Below are 22,501 nucleotides of genomic sequence, written 5' to 3'. Positions count from 1 at the left end.
GTGTGTGTGTGTGAGTGAATGCCTGGTACCTCCACCTCCTCCTCCATCCCCTGGCTCCTCTGCCTCTCCTTGCTGCCCCACCTCACCTGGCTCCTCCACCTCCAACCCCATGGTCACCTTGCCACACCACACACTCTTAAAGACCGCTGCAATATCCACTCTCCCTCCCAAACACACACACACACACACACACACACACACACACACACACACACACACACACACACACACACACACACACACACCCACACACACCACACACACACACATACATGGCCTTCTTTTAATAGTTTCATAAAGTTGATGACGCTGTCCTGGCCGAGTTTCCCTGGTGCTTCCTGATTGTTCCGTCAGACGGGCAGTTCCTGCTCTTAAGCGTGTGAGCCGTTGTGCAGTGGAGTGACAGTGATGCGTGTTCAGGCCTCAGCGGAGTGGTCAGACCCCCAGTCTGGCCGGGCTGTTGTTCCCAGTTCCTCCCAGCTTCATGCACGTCCCCCTAATGTCTGGCTGCACAAAACAAGAGGCGGAGACGGGCCGGGCAGGAATTCTACAGCCATTTCCATCTGAATCTCTGCGCTATTTCGCCCCCCAGATGTCTCCCAGTGTTTTGTTTTTAATGCATGTCGGAGTTTTTGCAGCAACATGTGAACATGGAAAACAGGGTCCTCATTTGAATTAGAAAGCCAGGAGTGTCCATCCACAGCTAAGGCTTCTGGGAATTGGCTTTTCGGGTGGCTTTTGTGTGGTTAGGGTGGGGGATATTCTATCCTTCTCTCCCAGACCCAAGGAGGGAGAGGGAGGGAGAGAGAGAAAGAGAGAGAGAGAGAGAGAGAGGGAGAGACGCAGGTGTCTCGTTGAACCTTACAAAAAAGTGATGTAGCGATTGGGGAGGTTTTGATGGCTTGATTTAAAAGTGCACGGCCAGAGTGGCCGCAATGATGGGAAAAGGAAGACCCCGTTGCCATGGTGGGAACGAAGCGGCGAAGGCGTTCCTGCTTGTAAGGGTAAGACAGAGGTCACTTTGAAAGAATGGCCAAAGGATTATCATTGTAGGTTGGTTAAATGAGTGCAATGCATCATAGGGAACCCAAAGATGGTGATTAGACACGTCCACGTGATGTAACATAAAATGGGGTGCTACTATAGAAGTCTGGCATCGCCGGATGAATTGCAAACTACAATTAGTCTGGAACTATTGGGCGCAGACCAAAATGTCTTTGGACGCAATTGGGTGGGCCTTCAACCAATCATAGCCACGAAACGGCTGATTGTTTTTTTTATACACAACATACATGTAGGTAATTTTCTGCTGTGATTGTATATTTATATACTACTTAGGCCTACATACTACAGAAGAAAAGAGCTGGGATTGATTACCATCGACCGGAGTCTGTTGCCGTTTTTGCCATTAGAATTTTAAAATAGAAGGTGTTTTTAGTAACTGCTAGTTAAATACTGTGGATAGCGAAATCAACAGACCATTCTACATCAGGGGCAGCCATCTTTGTTGTTGTTGAAAAAAAGCCTCTTCGGCGCTCCTCTGCACCGTCATCGTGTTTATCCCGCCTCATGTTAGATAAGCGGTTGTGATTGGTCGGCCTATCTCGTACCAGGCAGAAATATTTTTGTATCGGAGGGAAGCCAGGCCTTATCACGAAAGCAAATAAAAAATGAGCTTGTGAGATTTGTTTCCGGACTAACGAAAGCCCTGCTTGGTCGTGATTGTCTATTATAGAGTGACGTCATCCGGTGTAACACAGCTTGATACATTCGCCTATTAGCGGGCATGTGAGCGAGTGGGTAGGTGCGTCCTCCGCCCCTTTAATGCTTTTGACTGAAGCTCACTCCTTTCCTTCTTCTCCCGCCGCGGTATGGATGTCATAACACTGAGTAGGTCTGCAGCCACAGTGGAAGGGGGAGGCGACGGACACAGGGACATGGTGAGACCCCTTATGACGAGACAGGCGGTCCCACACCCCACCCGGGTGAGCCCCTCAGTTTGGGGGACCAGCCGGTGGGAGGGGAGGGAGGGGAGGCGGGGGGAGCCGATTCTGGGAGAGATGAACCCAAGGGTATTCACCTGGGTCGTGACTAGCAGCTGGGTGTTACATCCAGTGGGACCACAAAGCCAGGACGACGTGCTAAAGGTGCGGAGAGTGCTTATTTCAGATTCTTACAGCGGGCCTCGATTCCTGAAGGACCCGCGGAAAAAATCCGTGATCAGCATCCGCCCCTCCAATTTATTCCTGTATCCCCTTCCTCACGGCCACTTCCCAGGCCTTCGGACGGAGACCCTGGGCCAACCCCCGAAGCCTTGCAGCGGGAGAGGGAAAGGATCCTTGATAGTGGGCTCCTACCGGGGACTAGCGTGTCCTATAATTATGGTGAAGAGGGATGAGGCTGTCAGATTAATAAAAACAAAAAAAACGAGGGAAAAGGTTAATGCTCGTGTCTGCGACTTCTGCGTGGTGCCATTTCAGCTAATACTGTCCATGGAGGATGGTCCGCTTCTTGGGAGAGTGTAGTCTAACGCTCATGTTGAGGTAAAAGGCACGTAGAGGAGAGCTGCTCTCTGATTGACTGGCCACCCTTCTGCGCTGTCTTCTGATAGGCTGAGTTATGACTATCAATGTGTTTCTATGTGTGATTATTATCAGAGTGTGTTTGAAGCTGTTTAATGAGCATCCAGATTGCCTCCGAGTTAGTCATTATAATACACAAAAGCCTCTCTCGCGCGCGCTATGTCGCTCTGTCCTTCCTCTCTGTTACTCTCCCCATCTCTCTTTTTCTTTCTCTCTGTCTCTCTCCTCCCACTCTATCTCCTTTCTCCATTGCTTTCCTCCTCTTGTCTCGCTTTGATGCATCCTATATTCAACCATCTCTTTTAATTGTGTCCCTCTGTGAATTTTACTCAATTCCATCAACGGGTTGTTTTAGACATTATTACCAAAGATAATCATCAATAGAAAACAATACACAGAAATGGACAACCAAAACCTTTTGACATAAATTGCCCTTATCAACATTTTACATATGTTTATGTAAATATTTTCCTGTGTCTCTTTTTCTATCTCGTCGCAATACCATATCTCTCTCCCTCTCCCTATCCCTCATCTCTCTCCCTCTCCCTATCCCTCCTCTCTCTCTCTCTCTCTCTCTCTCTCTCTCTCTCTCTCTCTCTCTCTCTCTCTCTCTCTCTCTCTCTCTCACTCTCCCTATACCTCCTCTTCTCTCTCTCTCTCTCTCTCTCTCTTCTCTCTCTCTCCCTCTCTCTTCTCTCCCCCTCTTCTCTCTCTCTCTCTCTCTCTCTCTCTCTTCTCTCTCCTCTCTCTCCTCTCTCTCTCTCTTCTCTCTTACTCTTTCTCTCTCCCTCTCTCTCTCGCCCTCTCTCTCTTCTCTCCCCCACCCCTCTCTCTCTCTCTCTCTCTCTCTCTCCTCTCTCTCTCTCCCCCCCTCTCTCTCTCTCTCTCTCTCATCTCTCTCTCTCTCTCTCTCTCTCTCTCTCTCTCTCTCTCTCTCCCCCTCTCTCTCTCTCTCTCTCTCTCTCTCTCTCTCTCTCTCTCTCTCTCTCTCTCTCTCTCTCTCGCTCCTCTCTCTCTCTCTCTCTCTCTCCCCCCCCTCTCTCTCTCTCCCTCTCTCTGCCACTTCCTTTAGTCTCTTGGTGTTGAGTGTCTCCGGGGCTGTGTTGGGCCCCTCTCTAATTAGGCTCTGCATGGTGATGTGCCAGAGGCCCCAGAGCTCCCAGTCCGACCCACCAGGACAGAGCAGGGGGGTGGGGGTTGGGGTGTGTGTGGTGTAAAGGTGGGGATGGGGTTGGACCAGAGGGGCGACCTTAGGGGCGGAGGGGGGGGGGGGTGGGGGGGGATGGGTACTAGTGGGGTTGCTGGGTGCCGGGGCAGCAAGAGGGGGGAGGGGGGCGTTGGAGGGGGAGGGGGGCGTTGGAGGGGGGGAGGGGGGGGGGGAGGCGTGGCGGAGGCCGGCCCTTTGTTACCAGGGTGGAGAAATGAAGGGGGCGTGTCCCGCGGTCGCCATGGCGACAACAGGCAGGCAGCGAAGTGTCCCCTCTGCGGGTCTCCGTGGCGACGGGGTGGATAAATAGTGTGGGTTTTTATCGCGTCGTGTTATTAACCGTGTTAAAGTCATCCCCGGTGGACCGCGGCGCGACTCAGTCAACAGTGGCTCCGGCGCCGCGCCGCGCCCACGTGTAATACCCTATTTACAAGGTCAATGATAATGCCATCAGGTGGATTACCGCCGGCCGGTGGTCCCTTTGGGGTCTTTTATGGTTTCAGGATGGTGTACGTATACAGAGGGTATCACGGCTGTCACTGCAGAGCACAACGAGTGTGCAGTATACAAGCAGAACAGCAGGTTTAACAGCGGATGTACACGAGAGTTTAAATGTCACGTGACTGATGCCGCCCATTCCCAGACCACCCAGGCTAAATGGTAATTTTAGAATGTAATAAGGAAGTGTTTAGCGCGCGACATTAAGCGTGCTCTCTTCACGCAGAGGGAGCAGTAATGGCAGCAGGAAAAGGTCTTTCAAAGGCCAATTAGAGAAAGCCAATGACCGAGGCTGCTGCCGTGGTGCGTGTTGTGGAAACACATTACCTGCAGAGTACAGCCTTAGTAAGCCGGCTCGCGGATCGACGCAAAGGCCCAACTCGTGGACGCGAGGACACTGATCGCCGTGCCGGCCGGGACCCCGATCCTCTTTCCCTCATCCGGGATCAACCCCCGACCCCAACACATCCACCCACCCACCCATTGTCCCCTTCCACCACCACCCACCCACCCACCCTCCCCCTCTCCCCCCCATCACCACTACCCCACCCTCCCTTCTCCCCCCCCCCCCAACAAACACCACTCCTACCTGGCCCGTAGAACCATCAGGATCCACGGGGCCGCCCGGAGTCCCCGCTAAACGGCGCTCTCCTGAGCCAATAAGGCCTCACATCTGCATCAAAAGGCCGTCTCCCCGGCTTGACGCGCAGCGCGCTATTTCAGGGGGCGCCCATTTAAAGGTTGTTGAAGTGCTGGCTCTCTGCGCTGGAATAGCACCTAACACCATCTCCATTATTTATGGGCCTCATCTCATCTCGTCTTTTACAGCTTCCCCCCCCCTCCCTACCACCCCCCCCCCCCGAGATGGGAAGGAATGAGGGGGGGGGGGGGGGGCTGCGACGTGGTTCCTCTGCTGATGGAACAACACAGGGCTTAATGATACCGTGGGGCTGGCGAGGCTGCAGGGGGTGGGGGCGATGGTGTCGGTGGTGCCGGACGGGGTGAGTGAGTGGAGGTGGAGGTGGATTGGCGGCGGGGGATGGGATGGTATCAAGTGGAGGTGGGAGGGAGGGGGGGGGGGGGATGCTTACGATGCTAGTGCCATTAGTTCTGTCAGATCTATGAATCAGGCAGGCAAACCCCCCCCCCCCCCCTCCCGTCCCCCCCGTTCCCCCCGTCCCCGCGGAGGGAAAGACGCAGATCGGCGGCTGGCGTGGATCGCTCTCGCACTCCTCAGGTAGAGCGGAGGGTGGCAGTGATTTACCACGAATGCACCCGCTTCACGGCGCGCTCACCGGCTCAAGCAGCAGCCGGGCAGCGTGTCTCGTCTCTGTGGGTGTACGGCACTCACAGATTGGAGAGAGAACGAGGGTAAAAGAGAGAGACACACACACACAGCGGGCCAGAGAGAGTAAGTAAAAGATGGGGAGAAACACAAACACACACACAGAGACAGAGAAAGAGAGACAGACCTTTAACCATTCCTTTATTGGCAGACTTCCGAACATTTCTCACAATTTCAATAAAACAAATGTGTACACAATCTTTGATCATTATTGGATGCAGAGAGAGACAGAGAGAAAGCATTGGCAATGTAAATGTACGTTTTACATGCCAATAGAGCCCATTGAATCTTGAAACATGAGAGAGAGAGCCAGAGCGAAAGAGACGGACAGAGTCAGAGGGAGACAGAAATAGAGATAGACAGAGAGCGTGTCTGTTGGGAGTGGTGTAAACAGGAACATACTGTATGTAACAGTGTTTGAAGATGATAGATGATAGAATAACTGACACGCAGCTCGTCCCCCAGCTCTCTACGCCTAACCGCCCTGATTCCATTCATCCCCACGCCAGTACGAATCTCAAGCACCTTGTTCCATCTTCTTGATAGGCTTCTGTACATTACACTGTGTGTTTGTGTGTACATGTGTGTGTCCGTGTCCGTGGGTGAACTAGTTGCTCTAAAGTGTTTGCCGACGCCTTATTTCCTCCACCAGTGCCACATAAATGCGGTCCGTGTATAACAACAGATCCCGTGCTAAACCCCTTGTGGCTCTTAAGCACAACTCGTCCCTTGTTGTCAAATTGCTGGAACCTCCACATGTTTGTGATGTGTCCTTCTTGCTCACCCTGCAGTACAGAGAACTGGAAAACCCAAAGACAAGGTGCATCTCAGGCTAAAATGGGTTCATGTGAACTTGCTTAAGCCAATTATATATATATACATATATATATATATATATATTATATATATATATATAATACTTAGCTAGATATAAAATAGCAAAGTAAAAAGGCGTATTTTATTTTTTATCGCATACTGATGAACAGTTAAAGGGATGTGGGGATATTACTTTACGTACAGCTAACATTGGGATGTGTTGACACATGGCTAGCATAACATCTTCATTCAGACAAGTGCAAAATAATTTTAAGATAAAACATGTCAGAGTACAGCTGTCGCACATCTTCCTTTAAAAAAAAAAAAATACATAAAAGAAATGGAGAAATCGATTGAGGACATGTTACTCATGAGTTGTAAAATATGTTTTATTACCGTGTGACGGTTTTAACCTGATTGGTTGAACGGCCTGTCACTACCACTCAATTTACGGCCCGCGTGGCTCGCTGGGGTTATAGTACGAATCTGTCACTTTTTCATTCCCCTTTTGACAGAACAGGTGTTGAAATCATGTCTTTGTGGACGAGGCAAAATATTTGGTGGTTAAATGTTGAGGTGAAGCCATTAAAGAGCTTGTCTCGTACAAGGAACATGAGGATTAGTTCCGCATACCTCTCTTCCCCTTAACATGAATTACTATTGACAGTTTCTCACAGTCCTATACTCACTAGGTTACAGCTTATAACTTCCACCAATACATTATACTCATTATGGGATACTTCACCTTATACCATTGAAGACCCAACTGGACTAGCGTTAATTATTTTCCCTCACAAACTCTCGGTTAAAGTGGTTAGTATGCATACTCTGTACCAAAAAAAAGAATCTAATTTATTTTCCAATCATTTTCCAACTTCTTACTTTTACTTTCGTCCCAGCTAGAGTATCTGCAGTGCTACTCAGTCAGCGGTGAGACAGCACTGGAGCACTTCAGACCTCCCTAGGAGAGACTGACTGGGCTCAGGAGATGGAGCACTTGGCCTGGTTTCTCCTCCGTACGAGTGACACGTCCTCCTGTGTGATAGGGGGGGGGGGGGAGACCCAGGAGGGAACCCCAGTCACAAAGCAGCCACTTTGCCGCACACTGGTCAGACACAGTTTGTGGGTCCCTGCGATGTCCCAGGAGACCGGTACAGAGACTCCTAACTGCAAACCTTTCTCTTTTTCATACTCATTTGAGGGCACCATGAGCTGCCACCACTGGAAGATTGCAAAAATAGCCTGTTTCAAATCTGCATGTGAGCTTCATGCAAAACCCCATACATCCTCTTACAGCAGCAAGGTCAGAGCACGCTACAGAATGATTATATTCTCATTACTCTAGAATGTAATAATGACATCTTAAGAAGGTTAAAGCGATTCCTCTCTGGCTCTCTGTCTCCCTCACTCTCCTTCTCCCTACCTCTGTACCATTCATTCTCTCTCATTCTCTTGTTCGGGTTAGGGTCTCTCTCTCTCTCTCTCTCTCTCTCTCTCTCTCTCTCTCTCTCTCTCTCTCTCTCTCTCTCTCTCTCTCTCTCTCTCTCTCTCTCTCTCTCTCTCTCTCTCTCTCTCTCTCTCTCTCTCTCCCTCTCTCTCTCCCTCTCTTTCCCTTTACCTCTCTCTCTTTCTCTATTCCTCCCTCTCTTTCCCTTTACCTCTCTCTCTCTCTCCCTCTCTTTCCCTTTACCTCTCTCTCCTAATCGAACCTCTCTCGCTTTACTCCTTACTCTTACTTTTATAAAAATGTATTCATGTCGTTGTGCTTATGTTGCTCTCATGGTGCGTGTATTTGTTAATGTATGTGCATACCGGCCGGAGATAATGTTGATTTATGGGTATGTTTATAGTGTGATTCGATAAGCCAGTTTCTGGCTCTGTAATAAAAAGGAGCGATATCAGTTGACTGATTCAGTTGAGAAGATCCATAAAATGTAAAAGGTCTAATAAAACCGAAAATACCATCAAATACATTCCCATGTTCTGTGGATACAGCATCTAAACAATGTGGCTCAGCTGGAAGAGCAGGGCATTGTTCGATTCCCCCTGGGACTACCGTGCTAAACATGAATGCCCTCTTGGTATTGTCACACAATGGATAGCTTCCAGCAAATCTGTTATGAAAACAACGCGTCTCCAACTGCAAAACGAACAGCGGACATCTTCCTCTGGTGCAGCAGCGCCAGAACACAACATTCACAGGGGGTTTTCTGCCGTCGCAAGGTGAAAAAAAGAGCAGTGTCTTTGAGGAGGAGTGGACAAAACATGGTTGTTCCCTCCCTTGTCATGCTAGCAGTGTCCAGCTAGCCCTGGCGTGGCCCAAGTTAATTATGGTTGACATTTAAATGAGTGCACTTGTCTTGCAGCAGCGGAGAGAGCTGTGAAAGACAGAGGCCTCTTTCTAATTGAGTTTGTTGCCTGCCCTTCCGACCACACCGCCTTTGTGCTACTGGGAATAGCGATGTGACATACATGTAATCCAGTGCATTACCATACCAATGCCCGTGCTGGCCATTACTGTTCACATCTCCCTCCATACCGCCCAGTTCCCACCCAGCCTCTCCACCAGTCGAGACCTGTTTTATAGGCTGACCCCTCCGCCTACGGCTGATAGCCATCAGTAATAGAAGGCTGTTTACTCTGAGGAGTAGCATCCGTGTTAGCTCACGGTGCTAATCCCCCCGCTGAGAGTCACAGCGACCCCGCGCTGATCCAGACCTGGGCGCCCACGTCCACATATCCGATCATCTTATTTGATGTGAAGAGCTCTCAATGTACTGGAAAGGGATTTGCCAGAGTGGCCCAATGCTAACTGTATTGTCGATCTCTACCGGCCGTCCCTCAGATAGCCCTCTTTCTACCTGGAGTGGTTTACAGGAAATGGGAACACTAAGATAACAATTTGCGAGACTAATGTTGAATGGCTATGGCGTGGATATGAAGTCACTAAAATATGACCTAGAACTTGCCTTCTAAAAGACCTCCCCGCTCTGAGGCTGAAGCCTTTTCTTAATATGCAATGTTAATAATAAGCATTGTTGTGATTCTGTGAAGTTTTAATTTAGGGTAATTAGGGACTAACCTCTCTCTCTCTCTCTCACACACTCTCTCTCTCTCTCTCGCTCTCGCTCTCGCTCTCTCTCTCTCTCTCTCTCTTTCTCTCCCCTCTCTATCTCTCTCTCTCTCTCTCTCTCTCTCTCTCTCTCTCCTCTCCTCTCTTCTCTTTCTCTTTCTCTTTCTCTCTCTCTCTCTCTCTCTCTCTCTCTTGCTCCCTCTCTGCCTCTCTCTCTTTTTCTCGTTTAGATTCAATAGACTTTATTGGCATGGGAAGCATACATTTCCATTGCCAAAGCACGTTGAACATAAAATAAGATACAAATAACATCTCTCTCTCTCTCTCTCTCTCTCTCTCTCTCTCTCTCTCTCTCTCTCTCTCTCTCTCTCTCTCTCTCTCTGTCTGTGTGTCTCTCCCTCCAGCCATGGCAGACTTCCACGTGCAGCCAGACTCGGTGCGTGGCGAGGAGGCCGGTGTGGCCCGCTTCCAGTGCCAGGTCCACGGGCTGCCAGAGCCCCTGATCAGCTGGGAGAAGGATGGCCGCCCGGTGAATACAGAGGACGAGAGGTAACCATAATGATAGGACGCAATAGGGCCCTACAGGCCCGACATAGTGCACACAGCACATACTACAACACGCAATGCAATACACACACACGCACCACTATAACACACACTATAATACGTGTACACAAGCACACCACACACACAGACACACACCCACCCACACTCTACGATAACAAACACACAATCTACGATCACATGCACAAACACACCTCACAAACACACACACAAATATTCACACACTCTACAATAACACACACATACGCACACTCTCTACGCTAACACAAACTTCTATAACAGACTTACACATTAACAATAGACAACAACACAATTATATTTTTTGACCTTGGTAGGTTTGTATTTTATTTTTTATTTTCTCCATCTACCTGTGTGTGTGTGTGTGTGTGTGTGTGTGTGTGTGTGTGTGTGTGTGTGTGTGTGTTGTGTGTGTGTGTGTGTGTGTGTGTGTGTGTGTGTGTGTGTGTGTGTGTGTGCGTAGGTACACCCTCCTCCCTACAGGCGTTCTCCAGATCACCGGTCTGGGCCCGGGCGATGCGGGGCGTTACTGCTGTGTGGCCCACAACAGCGCTGGAGTCAAACACAGCGCAGAGGCCCGGCTCACCGTCTCAGGTTCCTACACTCACTTCATCACTCATGCTCCTGTTCAAAATCCTCTTCCAGCTGCCAAGTCGGTTCAAGCTGTGCCACAGCATTCACCATTCATCATCCAGAGTTCCCATTTAAAGTTTCTGAAGCGGACGTACACTTGATCGTCTGAGGTTATTATTTATCATGGGATGTTATAACACCTAATGCCATATCGGCATATCAGGTATTTGGGTGAAAGGTCAAGTTTTACTGTAAGAATACTTAGCATAGCCAATATTTAGCATTATTAAATCCAACAGAACAAAACAAAAAATATATATTTGCATAAAACTATGCAAATCATTGTTAAAACTATTTATTTGGAATGCCTTTACATGGATAATTAGAATAGATAGATATTATTGAACCGTCTCATACATTATCCCGAATGGAATTTAAAGTATCGTCGACAAAGTAAACATCCCAGCTATGTAAATAATTATGAACAATGTTCCCAAGAACTAAAGGGCACGCCAAGGCCATTAAAAAAAAACGAGACAACTGGCACCAACGTTTCCCCCAACTGAAACGCATTCCTCATCACTCCTTTTGTCTTGTCATTGTACTATTATTTTTTCTAACCCTGACGTCTCGCAACCAAGATGGCACCACGACCCCCGACCCCGCTGTTGCCGTCGTCTGGCCGGCGACGGGGTCCGTGCGGAGACGACGGCGGGCAGATAAATGTAATTAAAGCCTCCGTCACTCTCCTACCACGCAGGCTCCCAGTCTTCTGTCTACAAAGAGCCCGTCATCCTGGTGGGCCCTGAGAACCTCACCCTCACTGTTCACCAGACGGCCATCTTGGAGTGCGTTGCCACGGGATACCCCAAGCCTATTGTTTCATGGAGCAGACTTGGTAAGAGAGGAACTTGGAACTACCTAACGTGTTTTGTGTGTGTTAGATATTGATACGACATAGTAACATAGTAACCTTGTTTATCTCTAGTGTGTATATACTTAGATATAGCATACAAGCGCACAATACTGGACTGTCCTTTGTGGTTGTCTTGGATTATTCAGCCTCTTTCGCCGAGCTCTGTTCTTGCTGAGAGTGGTTTTAATTGTTGAGGAAAAAATGCCCCGGTCACCACATGTCCTGGGATGTGATGAATGACCATCGTTTCTCTGTCAATGTGTGTGTGTGTGTGTGTGTGTGTGTGTGTGTGTGTTTGTTCGGTGTGTGTGTGTGTGTGTGTGTGTGCCTGTGTGTCTGTGTCCTGGTGTGTTTCTCTGTATGGGGTGTGTTTGTGCTGGTATCTGTTTGTGTGTGTATGTGACATGGGTACATATGTAAGCTTGTTTGTGTTTGCACGTGCACGCTTAAGTAGGCTTGTGTGTGTGTATGTGTGTGTTTGTGTGTGTGTGTGTGTGTGTGTGTGTGTGTGTGTGTGTGTGTGTGTGTGTGTGTGTGTGTGTGTGTGTGTGTGTGTGTGTGTGTGTGTGTGTGTGCATATGTAAGTGTGTATGCGTGTGTGTCTGTGTGCTTTTTAAGTTTGTGTGTGTGTGTGTGTGTGTGTGTGTGTGTGTGTGTGTGTGTGTGTGTGTGTGTGTGTGTGTGTGTGTGTGTGTGTGTGTGTGTGTGCGCGCGCGCGCGTGTGGCCGCGTGATACAGAAGGGGGGGTTTCCAGTGGCCCCGGGGGTTAAGTGTACGGTTCTATTCCTGATGAGGGACGCGCTAATCAACCCCGGAAAAACCGATATCCTGCTTCTGAATCTCCACGACGACCAGCTCATGCTAGGAGATAAGAGCTGTTGAGACGCATTTCCTCTTCCTCCATTCGTTTCTTCCCGACAATCACCAAAACGGTTGCTAGCAATTTCCCGATCTGCTCTGTTTGGTTTTACTATTATCCAATCTGATCCGCTGATCAGAATGGAAATTGCCCCCCCTTACCCCCCCCTATCCCGACCACCAGTTGGAGGAAATCACATTGAGCATATTGCCTTACACAATTGACTGGAATGAAAAGCCTGTGCGATGGGCGCTGTGTGTATTAGATTAGAGGCAGAGGGGCCAGGGGATGAAGCATAATGAATGTAATGGATCCACATTTGTCTCTGTTTGCTTCTATTCATTCGACGCAACCACAGCCCCGCTGCCCCCGCTGGAGTTGGGCTGAATCAGAGATTGACAAGTGCCGATACAAGCGGCGAAAACTAGTCTGCTCAGCCTAAAGAAACAGGAGGACAGTGGTGTAGAATGGAGGAGTGAGGAGCTAATAGAATCAGGATAGTGCTACAATAGAGTCATTTAGTAGGAGAGATTTTATCATAAGCAATTTACAGGGGAGACGGATCCAGGTGGTTAAGGGGCAGGTAGGTGTCAGACCTTCGCTCAGCAATGCTCGCAGGGTCAGCAGACCCCCGCAAGCTCTCCTTCCTGAGATAAATAGTGATATTTTTAATACATTTAATAAATAAAAATGGAATAAAAGGATTGTGAAAGCACATCATTGGGTGAGATGCGAGGTTGTGTTTATTATCTGGACAGAGAGATATGGCGTTGGCAAAATCTCGTCCATATTTCCATTGAGGCTCAAGAGTCATTATGTTCCATCTGTTTCTATCCTGTACTGTAACGTATAACTATTATTGTCTTCCACCAAATTACCCCCAATTTACCCTTCAGAGGCAATAAAGGATTGTCTTTTCTTATCTTTTAAAAGCTCTGGCCGTAATATAAAAGGATTCCTCTGCGTCATGTATTTCTCCTTCTTCCTGAAGACTTGTTAAAGAAGAACGACATTTCAAACCCATGATAGGGTTGGATTACTAATATTATATCCGGTGTTATATTTGGTCACTTCTTATTGGAGTGATTATTAGGAGAAACCCCCTGCTGGGGTCTAATCCCTCGCTGCTCAGCTCATTGGAGGAGGATGTTGAAGTCCGGCCTTATCAGGACAGCTCAGACAATTCTCTGAGAAAAAAAACGATTCCTTGCTTCGCTGCCTACACCTTATCTTTGTTATGAAGTTATAACAAGTTGGGAAGATAAGAAGTGACAGTTACTGTTGGTGGGTCCCCTGCCTAACAGCCAGCTTTGTGACAAGGTCTTGACAAGGACTTATTTAATCTCCCATAAATGCAGCATCTGTCACTAACAAGCTGTTGCCCTACACATCCTCAAATTGAGCAGACAACGGTCGTAGTGGTAACCGGCTGTGCTGCTTTGGATTACACACTTTGGTCCATGGTCATTGACTGATCTGGGCCTTTATCCAAACTAGCACTCAACCAAAAGTCCTGCTTCCCATTAAAAACAAACTTTTGTTCATTTCACTGCCCAAATGGACCCCAAAGCTGTTAATTACAGAAAGTATAACACAGAAAACACGTTTTACCTCCTGATCGGTTCAACCTTACACCATTTGGGACTCGCTCATCTTCCAGTTTTACATGCATTCCTGTGATGCACGCCCAAATACAATTAAATATACAAAGACAAAGGCGGGAAGTCATCTACAGCGCCTATCGTGCTATACACCCCCTTTTGTCTCTCTTCTTCTGGCATTCCCCTTCCAGCTATAGTGGGGCTCATAAAATAGTCCTGTGACCATCATGCAGAACATGTATGAAAGCCCCACTCTCGCTCTCTGTCCCTCTCTCTCTCTGTCCCCCCCTCTCTCTGTCCCTCTCTCTCTGTCCCTCTCTCTCTCTCTCTCTCTCTCTCTCTCTCTCTCTCTCTCGCTCTCTTCTCTCTCTCTCTTCTCTCTCTCTCTCTCTCTCTTCCCTCCCTCTCTCTGTCCTCTCTCTCTCTCTCTCTCTCTCTCTCTCTCTCTCTCTCTCTCTCTCTCTCTCTCTCTCTCTCTCTCTCTCGTCTCTCTCTCTCTCTCTCTCACTTTCTCGCTCTCTCTCACTTTCTCTCACCTACTCACTCTCTACCCTGCTTATATGTTTTGATCAGTTAAAATTAAAGCTGGAGTACTCCATGTATTTTAAAAGCATTTTTTTCATATTTGTTCATATTCTCAGCCATTAATAAATCAAAAAGAAAGAAATACAATGTCTGTGCCTTTGCACCGCTGTTAGGCCCGTTCAATCTTCTAATCTCAATCAATCCTCTTCAAGAAAAATTCTCCTCATCTCGCTCGTTTAAGTTCTTGCAGCTTGCGCTCTTTGAACTCCTACTTGAGATTCCTGCCGGAACGAGAGAAAATCCGAAGTACCTCCGCATGGGAGGCTTTGCCTAAAAGCACAAATATGCGTTTTGTTATAACATAGTCTAAGTGAGGTCACTGATCTACAGTTAAAGCTTTTAGTTAACCCGCTGTAAGTGAATCGACTCATTAACTGTTTATTAAGTGACAAAATTTCTAACGATATTGGAAGAGAAACTCCGGAAACATTGGTTTCCCATGATTCCACGTGGGTTTTTGTGCAAAGAAAATACTTTAGAAATGATGAAATAGGCGAGGTAATTACTCTCTTCATAATATACCTAATATCTAGCATTCGTTTTATTCTTCCAACAGAAGTGGTGCACCATTCAAGTAGTAAAATAATCAAAATTACATCCAGACCAATTCAGGCCACTTCAAGCCACTCAACTCAAGCTTCAAGGTTAATGCTGAATTACACTCATACTCATCGTGCGGATGCAAAACTCAGTTCCTCTCTCCACCTTGTTTCCATGTGTCATTGGACGCCACAGTGGTCGATTCTTTCCGGGGTGTTTCTTTTTGTCCTTAGGTCATCTCCACAGGTCATTGTCTGCTCTGAACCAACCAGATATCTTACTAAACTGGCACACTCTGCTCTCATATGACCACCGCCTACAAAACGGCTGCTATAGTGGCTGTTTATTGAAGCAACAAAAGTATATCCTTTTGTTGTGTGTGCGTCGAGTGCGTGCCCATAGTGTCAATCATGGAGCTTATGGAAAAATAACGTTGTGGTTCCACCATAAAGATGTGTTTCTTACAGTCACAACCCTTTGAAAAGAAGAATTGACATGCTGGTAATTCTCATCCACACATTTATTACCCGTTGTTACTGTACGTGTCTCATGATGGCCTTTTCCCCTGGCTAGATGGACGTCCCATCGGGGTGGAAGGCATCCAGGTTCTGGGCACGGGAAACCTGATGATCTCTGACGTGGGCGTGCAGCACTCGGGGGTCTACGTCTGCGCCGCCAACAAGCCTGGGACCCGGGTCCGCAGGACCGCCCAGGGACATCTCGTGGTCCAAGGTCCGTCTTTTTGGGGTCCTTTGGGGGATGGGGGGTGCATTGGAGATGTCTTCAGATGGGTCGTGGAAGGGGGGGGGAGGGGGCGGGGGGATTTTGAGGACTTTGAGATCCTGAAGAAGATATTCGTAAAAACTAGCTCGAGGGAGGGTGTGATGGGTCCTGGAGGTCTGGGTTCTTGCTCGGGGTCCCTGTGAATATTCAGGTCTTTGAGTTCCTGGAGCTCTTAGAGAACCTTCTGGTGCAGGACGTGTTTCGGGGTCCGGTGGCCTCGTAGACTCTGCAGGATTTGATAATTGGGGTGCAGCAGGGCCAGGTCTTGCTGGGGGTCTTTGAGCGGCTGTAGGTCTGTGGAGATCTCAGTGAGGGACGGGGGGAGGCCTTCGCTTCCTGTAGTACACATTGCAATATTCACCGCATAAGGTGTTTGCTGGTGGGTGTCCAGGCTGCCATCAAAGGAAATGACCAGCGATGTTTTGATTTTATTACCATGTCAGTTTCTTTGACTAAAATCTATGTTTCTGAAAACTATTAATAACTCGCCGGGACGCTGTGCAAAGAGCACCATTACCATAACGTCAAGAAGAACTAGGGATATGAGTAAAATAAGGAAAGGAACAGCATCAAAACGCCATTTACTGCTTAACTAAACAGGGATTTGTAATTCAAACAAAACCTTATGGGTGTGAAAAAGAGGTGATTTTCTGCAATTTTAAGATGAGCATAACATCGATCTATCTCTTTTTCTCTGGTTTTCTGGTTTCACTCAACTACCCTCTCTCTTTCTCTACCTCTACTATTTATTTCACTCTCTTATCTACCTTCCTCGTTGGTGCTCCGTTTTCCTTTCTCCCTTCCCCCTTTCTCTACCCCTACCCCTTTTTTATCTCTTCCCCCCTTGGCTGTTATCCCCCCTTTTCTCTCTCCTCTCTCCCTCCTCCTTATCTTCTCTTCATCTACCCTTCTTCTCTCTCTTCTTCTTCGCTCCCCTCTTCTCTCTCTCCCTCTCCTCTCTTGCTCTCTCTCTCTCTCTCCTCTCTCTCTCTACTTCTCTCTCTCTTCTCTCTCTCTCTCTCTCTCTTTCTCTCTCTCTCTTCTCTCTCTCTCTCTCTCTCTCTCTCTCTCTCTCTCTCCCCCCCTCCCTCTCTCCCCCTCCCTCTCTCCCCCTCCCTCTCTCTCCCTCCCCCCTCCCTCTCTCTCTCTCCCTCCCTCTCTTTACCTCTTGTCCCCCCAGCACCAGCAGAGTTCGTCCAGCCCCCCCAGTCCATCGCCAGGCCGGTGGGGACCACCGCCATCTTCAGCTGCCAGGCCCAGGGTCAGCCCCGGCCCCAGCTCACCTGGCTGAAGAACGGACAGATCCTGGAGCCCGGGGGGCACGTCAAGCTGCGCAACAACAACAGGTTTTAATATGAACACTATATATAGTCACATAGACAAACTGATTATATAGTGATACAGTAGAACCTCTAGAACTACCTAGTCACATAGCTATAGTGTCTCTATATGCACTGTGACTTTAATATAAACAATATATATAGTAACATACACGCACTGGTTATATAGTTATACAGCTTTAATATAACCTCTTTAACTACGTAGTCACATAGCTATAGTGTCTCTATATGCACTGTGACTTTAATATAAACACTATATATAGTAACATACACGCACTGGTTATATAGTGATACAGCTTTAATATAACCTCTTTAACTACGTAGTCACATAGCTATAGTGTCTCTATATGCACTGTTACTTTAATATAAACAATATATATAGTAACATACACGCACTGGTTATATAGTGATACAGCTTTAATATAACCTCTTTAACTACGTAGTCATATAGCTATAGTGTCTCTATATGCACTGTGACTTTAATATAAACACTATATATAGTAACATACACACACTGATTATATAGTGATACAGCTTTAATATATGGAAATCAAATGTATAGCCGAGTCCGCCTCCACACACTTCTAGTACCATACAGGACCACCTGTCAGGAATACGGTCCGCTGGGACCTGGCCCCCTTCCCCTCATGGATCCACCTTACACACCAGCCTCAAGGCCTCTGAGGGGGAGAGGCGTCACATCCAAACCCCTCATGATACGGACACACGTTGGGGGGGAATCCTCTGTTTAGTACGCCAGCAATCGCAAAGTTAGTGCAAGAAGTCTTGTTTTAAGTGACATGGTACAACAATCGGTTGGATGTTATTTCACTCAATATAACAAATCCTTTTGATAACATTGGCAAAGAAACTATGTTTTTAATATCAGTGGTAAACAGCAGTGTATAAAACGAATTGCAAGCTGCCACCATTTTGAAAAGAAGGGGACATCAACCACCTCCTACAAGCCTCCAGCAGCCCAGCCAAGCCCACGGCCCTCAGACGTCCATAAGGCCTGGACGGCATCGATCCCATACGGCGTGTCACTCCTAACCTTATTGACGGAGTCATGGGTAGGCTAGCGGATAAGTGATAGGAGTGTTTCCCCGCGGGGAAGGGTTTTTAATTTCCAGACCATCTCGGAGGCCCTTCGACAAATAGCAACAACAAATCGAAGCGTTTATGAATACCGCCAGGTCTGAGAGGCAGCCCAGGGAACGGCGGAGGCGAACTGTTTGACAGCTAGCGCTCCTGCATCCCCGACAGGCTTTCATGTTCCGAGGGCCTCGCGGCTCACCCTCTCAATCTGCTAGTGTTATTGTTTCTGCAGACCCATGCTCAAAAGCACACACTAGTTTATTACACTTACACTTAGGCGCGCACAAGAATCCATACACAGTTTATTCCAGCACTAATTCATTTTGGTGGTTGAGTGTTTGTTTGTGTGTGTGTGTATGTGTGTGTGTGTCTGTGTGTTTATCGTGTGCGGGTGTACCGTGTGTGTGTGTATCGTGTGTGTGTGTGTCTGTGTGTGTGTGTGTGCGTGTGTGTGTGTGTGTGTGTGTGTGTGTGTGTGTGTGTGTGTGTGTGTGTGTGTGTGTGTGTGTGTGTGTGTGTGTGTGTGTGTGTGTGTGTGTGTCCTAGTGATCAACGCACTCGGTCGTAATGAGAATATCTGTTGATGCTCTATATGAAAGCAAGATGGAGTGATTCCATTTTAAAATGCAGAGGAAATCAATAGAGGGAAGTTAGTGAATGAATATAATGCTCTGAGCTGCAGAGTGCAGACCTTCACTCGCTCACATCCATACTCACTCCTGCTTATCTCGCTCTCCCCCGCTCTCTCTCTCTCCCTTTCTCTCTCTCTTTCTCGATCTCGGAGAGAGGAAGGGAGAGGAGAGAAGACTAATACGGGGAGAGAAAGTGAGATAGACAAAGGGAGTGCGAGAGAAGGATAGAGGGAATAGAGTGTGAGAGAGAGAATGAGAGAGGGAGAGAAGAAGGATGTCTACAGCTAAAAAGAGAGGCTTGAGGAGAATAAAGACGGAGAGATAGAGTGAGATATATAGCTACATATACAGAGAGAGAGAGAGAGAGTGAGAGAAAGATATATCTAGAGAGAGAGAGAGAGAGGGAGATTTAAAGCTACAGAGAGAGAGTGAGGGAGGGAGAGACACAGAGAGAGAGACAAAGAGACGAAGACAGAGCGATACTGAGTATGAGAGCGAGAGAGGCAGAGCGAGAGTGAGCAGTGGGGTCACAGTGTGACAGAGTTACCACTCTCTTACCTTAATATATGACCGTGCACACGAATCCCATGGATTACAAACGCTGCACAGTGATTGGTTAAAATGACAGGTCTCAGGCCGCGCTCTGCCATTAGCTAATTAGCTCATAAACTGCGCTAGTTGACCACAAAATGCAGTCGACCATTTAAGGAAGAGAATGGCTTAATCTTTATCTCAACCGATTCGTAGCCAGGCTCTTAGATGTTAAAGTAATTAGATATGAGACATCGGCCTCTCCTTCATCGTCACAGAACCTCTTTGTGTGTTTTGTGTTTATAATCTAAACAAGCCGGCCCAGTGTGGGCCTTTATAGCTCATTAGAATTCAGAGGCAGGAAGAGGTTTGCGTGGAGTCTAAAAGGCTTCATGGTGGATGTTTAGTCAATCTATCACATAGTGACTTTTATTTATGCTCCCAGAGAGAGAATGGATTGGGCATTGGTAGAAGGTACTGTTCTGTCCCCCAAGCCACGACAACAGTAATCTTATGTAAATGGGATTTGGCTATTTGCAGCCTTACTGTATCCGATAGAGCAGCCTCACACACCTGACAGAGAGGCCTTAATTAATATGTGTGTTTGTCTTGTGTGTAGGTGTGTGTGTTTGTGCGCGTGCATGTGTGTGCGTGTGAAATGCGTGCGACGGAAAACATTATCTTGACCTTCAGCGGCAAACGGACACGAAGGCAAACAGAATTGATTTCGCATTTCATTCACGCACACGCGTGTCCTGCACAGGCATCCACACAGACAAACACACGCATGCACTTACATTAATCACGGCCGGGCCAGGACACACACACACACACACAAACACATGCGAACGCACGCACACAGAACTGTGTCGGCGTAAGTCATCACTCATTCCTGCTGAGATAATCAAACATGCTAATGCACAGCCTCGTTGCCCTCTATTCAGCACACACACACACGCACACGCACACACACACACACGCACACACACACACACGCACACGCACGCACACACACACACACACACACACACACACACACACACACACACACACACACACACACACACACGAACGCGCACGCACGCACGCACACACGCACACGCACACACAAAATCACACACAAAATCACATATGCCTACAGGCACACCACACAAAAATCCACATACACACTCATTAAACCTTAGACACACATACACACACAAAAATAGCAGTAAAGTAGTAGGTGGTGGTCTGTAAACTATTGGTGGCCTTTAAGTGTTCCCTGTTAGCTGTGTGATTCTAGGTATTAGCTGTTTTGTTTTCAGGTGATATCGCCCAGCTAAAAGCAGCTAACAATAGGTATGCTAATCACTGCCCGCTGTTAGCAGTTTTGTACCAAGGTAGAGCAAGGCCACGGCTCCTGGGGCGACCTTGATGTATAGTTCACAGACATGTGGTTTAAAGGAAAGCCAGCCATAAGGGGAGGCTTAAGAGTGTGAGTGGTAACCTGCCTCACTGTATGTGAATGTATGGGCAGAGAGACACAGAGAGAAAGACACAGTGAAGAGAGAGAGAGAGAGAGAGAGAGAGAGAGAGAGAGAGAGAGAGAGGAGAGAGAGAGAGAGAGAGAGAGAGAGAGAGAGAGAGAGAGAGAGAGAGAGAGAGAGAGAGAGAGAGAGAGAGAGAGAGAGATAAAGAGAGAGAGAGAGAGAGAGAGAGAGGGACAGAGAGAGATAAAGAGATACGGAGAGACAGAGAGAGAGCGACACAGAGACAGACAGAGAGAGAAAGACAGAGCGAGAGGGGTAGTGCTCCTTTGCTTCACAGGGTTATATTTATCAGAGGGCTTTGCTGAGTTGACTCTTTGGACCCTGCTGGTCTAGCAACTCTATGAAGACTCTCCCAGCGCTCTTGTTAATGGCGTGTATGTTGGCTCACCTCTTTCCAGCTGACTGGCCAATCACATTACAGTGTAATAAAGCTTGACTGGCCGGAGTGACGTAAGGGTTGTCGCGGGCTGCTCCCATGAAGTTAATGAGCCTCTGATTAAATTTGTTCAGTTTCATTGGTTTTTTTTATTTAGGGAATTTCATTTGGCATACTTTTTATATAATAAAGTTATATATTATCTTTGATGGTATAAAATTAGACATTCGAACAATACTATTAGGTCACAAGAATGATAAAACAATTTAATACAATACTAATCTATGTATAAAAATGTATGATAATAAATATAATACTTATATCATATTAAGAAGTTAATATACTTTGACTATATTTAAATCTTTTATTTTAACAGGAACTCTCAGAAACCTGTTCTATGAAAAGGGGCTATAAATAAAGAGATAGACATTATTATTGATTTAACAGAGGTTCCTTTAGGGGAACAACCCCCCCTCCCCAACACACACACACTGTCCCCATTCCACAGAGGTAAGGACAGGGTCTTGGCCTTGAACTGTGACCCTGTCTGCAATCAGTCAACTCCCTGCTCTCCTATCCCCTCCTCTCAGAGAAAAATCCCAACCCCCCCCCCCCCCCCCCCCCCCCCCCCACACACACACACACCTCCCGTCTACACACATACTCACGCACAACCTCTCACTCAACACACCGCGAACCCACCTCCACCACCCAACCCAACCCAACCCCCCCTCTCTCGCCTTTGTCCTCCCTGAACCATTCAAAATGGCCTTCGAGTATTGGGACAGTTCAGTGTTCTGTGACTTGGTCCTATCACACTTTTTTTTTATCCATGGGTCCTTTTGTATGCGTGTGTGAGAGTATGTGTGTGTCTATTTGTGCACGAGTGTCTGTGAGTTTCTGTGTGTCTGATTTTGTCTGCTGAGAGCCCATGTTCGTACAAGCCTCCATTTGTGTGTGTGTGTGTGTGTGTGTGCGTGCGTGCGTGCGTGCGTGCGTGCGTGCGTGCGTGCGTGCGTGCGTGCGTGCGTGTGT

General features: G+C 47.7%; 1 protein-coding gene across 1 annotated transcript in view; it reads left to right on the top strand.

The window, feature by feature from the left end:
- The window catches only part of igdcc3 (immunoglobulin superfamily, DCC subclass, member 3), a 74,255-nt gene that overhangs the window by 40,654 nt on the left and 11,100 nt on the right, over nt 1-22,501 (top strand). Inside the window, exons 3-7 of the mRNA XM_056608119.1 lie at nt 9,926-10,070; nt 10,567-10,697; nt 11,437-11,574; nt 15,751-15,909; nt 17,141-17,306. Coding sequence (XP_056464094.1) covers nt 9,926-10,070; nt 10,567-10,697; nt 11,437-11,574; nt 15,751-15,909; nt 17,141-17,306 — 739 coding nt within the window. The remainder of the gene's footprint in view (nt 1-9,925; nt 10,071-10,566; nt 10,698-11,436; nt 11,575-15,750; nt 15,910-17,140; nt 17,307-22,501) is intronic.

The sequence above is a fragment of the Gadus chalcogrammus genome, chromosome 14 (assembly GCF_026213295.1).
Source record: "Gadus chalcogrammus isolate NIFS_2021 chromosome 14, NIFS_Gcha_1.0, whole genome shotgun sequence".
Taxonomy (NCBI): domain Eukaryota; kingdom Metazoa; phylum Chordata; class Actinopteri; order Gadiformes; family Gadidae; genus Gadus; species Gadus chalcogrammus.
Note: the sequence above shows the minus strand (reverse complement) of the source record. Positions and strands in the feature narration are given on the sequence as shown.